The following is a 4,781-nucleotide window of genomic DNA, read 5'->3' on the forward strand; positions in this document are numbered from 1 at the left end:
TTATAATAAAACGGTTTATTTCAACTACAAAAATAAAAAATATTTAAATTACTAACTGTATGTTCCTCTATGTGGTAAACGCTAGTCTATTATTAAATGTCTAGTAGAGCGTTTGGAGACTATATATTATGTTTTAATAATTATTAAGTGTTACATTTTTATGAGCTTTCTGTTTGAGGTGGGGCAGTGGCGAGGTATGCAAGTGCCCTCTGGATAGCTTCAGGTACAGGGGGAGCTGTGGGGAGGTGATCACCCTGGGGGTGGTAACCGTTCTCGTCAGCGGTGTAGGTCAACTGAATGTTTCCATTTTCACCAGGGTACTGGAACTGGCCTTGCACTTCTAAAGCTTCGACATCACCGACCTTCTTCAAATCACCTTTTTGGTCAGCACTGATTCCGTTACCGGTTTCGAAAGAGTACTGGTATGATCCGTCACCATTTATCTGGCTATCTTGACGCAAAATTGGAATGGGTTCGGTAGGGGCCTGGGGAGCGGCGATCGCAACACCGACGAACAAAGCGAAAAGTACCTGAAAAACGACATATATATTAACACTTTTTCATTGCACTTAATTCACTGTTGATTTAACTTTAGATCCCAAAACACTTTTTAATTTCACACAATTTTATATTAATGACTCTTTTCACTGCTAATCACACATGTTAAGCTTAAAACGAACTGCCACAAATGAACACTTACAACAGACTTCATTGTCGGTATGACTGGTTATCGTAATGTGATTTAAGGTTGAACAATGTATCGACTGATGCTGTCATGTCCTGATAATTTGAGTATTTATAGAGCGCCATTTGTCCACCTCCCGGCATTCCTAATTTCGTAATTCATTGCGATGTCGCAAAATCTATGAAATAAGTAAACAGTAGATGCATTACCTCGAATCGAATATGTCAACGCGGTGGCGCTACGTAACGGCTGTCAACAAAGCTAACGGCTTTTCCATTTGTTCAGTATTGACCTTAACGCAAGCACTAATGTTTACATGAAAGATGCAGTTTCGCAGCACACGCTAAACACATAATCCATTATAGTGATTTTGATCTAGGCATACACATTATCACGTCATTTTGCTTTGTAATAGTTGGCTGTAAAAAGTCTTGACATAGATGTTAAGTTTAATAAGCTCAAGATCCTTGAGAAGAAGACCTGAGAGATGCATGTCGAAGCTACGCCTAAAAACCAAGTATGGTAATCCGCATTTGGAACAGTTTTTTAATTAATTATCTGAACTATAAGATACGTGAATAATAATCCATTTAATCGTAAAAACCACAAGACAAATTTTAAATGTTTCTTTTTTAAACTGCTGTAAAGCTATTCCGAACTTATATAAAAATTAATTGACTTACAGTAGAAATATTAAAGAAATTTTCTCTATATAATATAATCCGTAATAACGGGGATAAAGATTTGATTATGAAAACTTGGAAAGATTATTAATATTTGGGAGTGGTGTATGCTTGAATATTTTATTTTTTTCCTGAACTATTTTTACTTTTACAAAACATAACTAAGGACAATATCGACAAAAAAACTCTAGACTAGGAAACCCGCTACTAAGGAAATCCGGTTATCCTTTTGGAAGCTACGATACCATACAGACAGCAAGCACACACATCGGTGCTCTACCGATACTAGATATTTTTATGAAATAAATACCGTCCTCTCTATTAATGCTTAGATTACATGACTAATGTCCTATTTAAATTGAAGATACTTTATATAATAGTGGAGTACAAGTATATTTAGGGGTAAAATGAATTTGCAATTTATAAAGTTATGCAATTACAAATAAAGGCGTGATTTAGAATATTGTCTGCATAGAGAGATTACGAAATTAAATATAAAGATACAATAGCAAGATCCAATCGCATATATGTATCGATGAATGCGCTATTATGTAATATAATATTCATTCTTATGAATAGATATTCTAACAACAAAAGATTTCATAAATGTTATGTAAAAATCTGTAGGCTGTATTAGTTTAGAGATTGTCTTCGGGCGATTTTCGTTACGATACCATTTATCTTTAGGAAGTGGACCATGATTTATGACCATGGTAATATTTAAACTGGAGTCTGAATCTCGTTTCAATTTTATGGGCTATGTTTTTTCTATCATAATTTAAACAATGAAACAATTATGCCTTGTGAAACTTCATTCACTATTATAGCCTTCACTATATAAGAGATTTCCTTATTTTATATTTCAGGAATATGATGTCTCCCATACTCCCATATGATCAATCGACATAATCGAGGATCATCGACTAATCTTAGGAGTTAGGGCTCGTTACAATTCTGTCAAAATTCAGCCATTCTGGGGTAATATCTGGATAAATTATAATAAACGCTTTCAGAATAAATAGTTACTTTGAAACCAAAGACTTCAATAACTTTATTGATTACCTAATACAAATGAAATGCAAAAAATTTCAAATAAACTAAAATTTACAATATTTTTTATTTCTATTTATGGGACAAGTATTATTCGATGCTGAAATAAATAATCAACTAATAATCAAGTTCAAATTTAAAATTGTTAAGCATGCAGGCGTATCCTATCATATAAGATGAAATTTGAACATATATATACTTAGCATCTAATATTTATTCTGCCATAGTGCACCCAGATGATCTCGCATATCCGCAATTCAAACCGTATCATTATTCTTCTCAGCTATTTGATCATATCGAGCGATAACTGATAACCATCTAGACATTCGTATTATTTATTTCCGCTGCGATACAGCAATAGTAGAAAATTATTTTTAACTACATGTTTTTTTTATTAAATATTTAGAAAATTATTTTTTACTGCATGTTTTTTTTATTAAATATTTTCTATCTCTTTAATTTAATTTCCTCTTTTCTACACTTTTTCTCTAATAACAGGTATAAAGAGTCTTAATTTAATGTTCTCTTCCCTCCGATTTTAATGTTCTTTCACTACCTAATAGAAAGCCACATTGTTTGGAAGTAACATGGGCTATAGTTTATTTCCTACCCTGCCTACCTTCCTACAGCTCGGGCGGAGCCGGGTCGAGCCGCCAATATTATATTATATAGTAGATATTAAAAAAGTAAAATTAAAATATATTATATTATTTTATGTTCGATTAAAACTTATTCAATTTATTTAGATTTTTAATCATTCTGAAAAAGGCATTCAGAATTATATTTAGCCACTGAACCCTAATAAATTCACCAGTATGTGCTAAACGTTGCTGTTTACTTTTTGTATGCGCTTTCATGCAAAATTTCGCAAAACGATATTTTTTGCAGTCTCTCCAATAAATCTTACACTAATAACGTGTGAATGAAATGCTTCACTGCTAATTTAGCATATTTTATTAATGTATTCGGTTTTATTTTTAGCTGCAGCACGCCATATCAATAGTTAATTTAATTTTTGTGCAAACAGAGCTATGAAACAATTGAAGGTCACTAAATGTAAAACAAAACAAAATGAATTAATTCATTAGCGCGACCGGTATCTATACTAATTTATAGACTAACACAAGAAGCTTACGAAGATGATATAACTTAATTTTGACGGTGACCTGTCAAAATGACAGTTCACTAGAATCTATGTTATTATATAATAGAACTCCTTCACTAGGATATAGTGAAAGTAAATCTGTAAAAAGGTAAGCAGCAGTTCCAGTGCAGTAGATACCCTAAACGTGTCTTCTTATTTTTACAATATATGTAGATGCAAACATAATTATCATTTACCATTTACATTATTGCTTAATAACTATTCTTCATTTGATTTAATCACATGCCTTAACTGATTAAATGCCGCTTGGGAGAACCGTCGCGGTCGGTGAATTATTATTATTATCTTTCATGTTGCATAAATGAATTGGCCCAAACGCATCGGCTATTTAAAAATTAATCATTTTCCATGAATCATTGTAATTGTATATGAAGATGTAATTTGTAGATATGTGAAGTTTATGGCAATGTGATGGTCTGGCGACCTTGACACGCGGGCGGGGAAAGTGAACCGACTGGTTATTGAGTAACCCGGGTCGGCTCTTGACGAACTTAGACTTACAGATTCATCTACCTCCGCGTCATGTGATTTTTCTTTGTATTGTTACTTTAAGGAAATAAAAGTCAAATATTATTCAGACTAACTCGAAATAAATGTAATTATGCAGATTAGCTCTACCTTCTCCTAATAATTTAGGTTAAGATGACATTCTTATCATCTATATGTTTAAATGTTGCACTTTGTGATCTAGGTATATTCTTGTCATAGACAAGCTAATGAGCAGTGGTAACTATGGTCCCCGTTAATATCAATTATCAATCATAAATTTTGCTGATTAATTTATTTAACGACGTTAATTACACCTAAATATCTTCTGAAATGACATTTTTTTATTAATCTAAATTGATACCGAATTATCTTTTTGAGCAATTAAAATCATTTAAATAGATTTCTTATAACTTTTTGACTTAATGGTAAATAATCATCTGTTGTCAATCGATCTGTGTGGATTTAGATGTCTTATGTTTCCGAAGTGTTTCCGTTTACTGAGTACATAGTTAGTTACCTATTCGATAAATTACTTTTGATCGGGACACGGGACTTTTTCTTCAAAGTTAGAGTTGGAAACCCACCATTTTTCTAAAGCAAAAGCAGAGCGAGCAGAGAGAGCATTTATAAATAAAACACGTATTTTACAGTATATTATTTTTATTTAATTATTATTTTACATAGAAAATACATTACAGATCAATAAATA

General features: G+C 32.2%; 1 protein-coding gene across 1 annotated transcript; it reads right to left on the reverse strand.

Annotated features, from left to right (window-relative positions):
• LOC123692306 (endocuticle structural glycoprotein SgAbd-8-like) lies at positions 1-836 on the reverse strand. Its single transcript, XM_045637039.1, has 2 exons — positions 701-836; positions 1-530 (listed from the first exon to the last, which is right to left on the reverse strand). Exons 1-2 carry the CDS (start codon positions 710-712, stop codon positions 159-161), a joined length of 384 nt encoding a protein of 127 aa, XP_045492995.1. The 5' UTR covers positions 713-836; the 3' UTR covers positions 1-158.
• Positions 837-4,781: the final 3,945 nt, after the last annotated feature.

Source organism: Colias croceus, chromosome 6 (genome assembly GCF_905220415.1).
Source record: "Colias croceus chromosome 6, ilColCroc2.1".
NCBI lineage: Eukaryota > Metazoa > Arthropoda > Insecta > Lepidoptera > Pieridae > Colias > Colias croceus.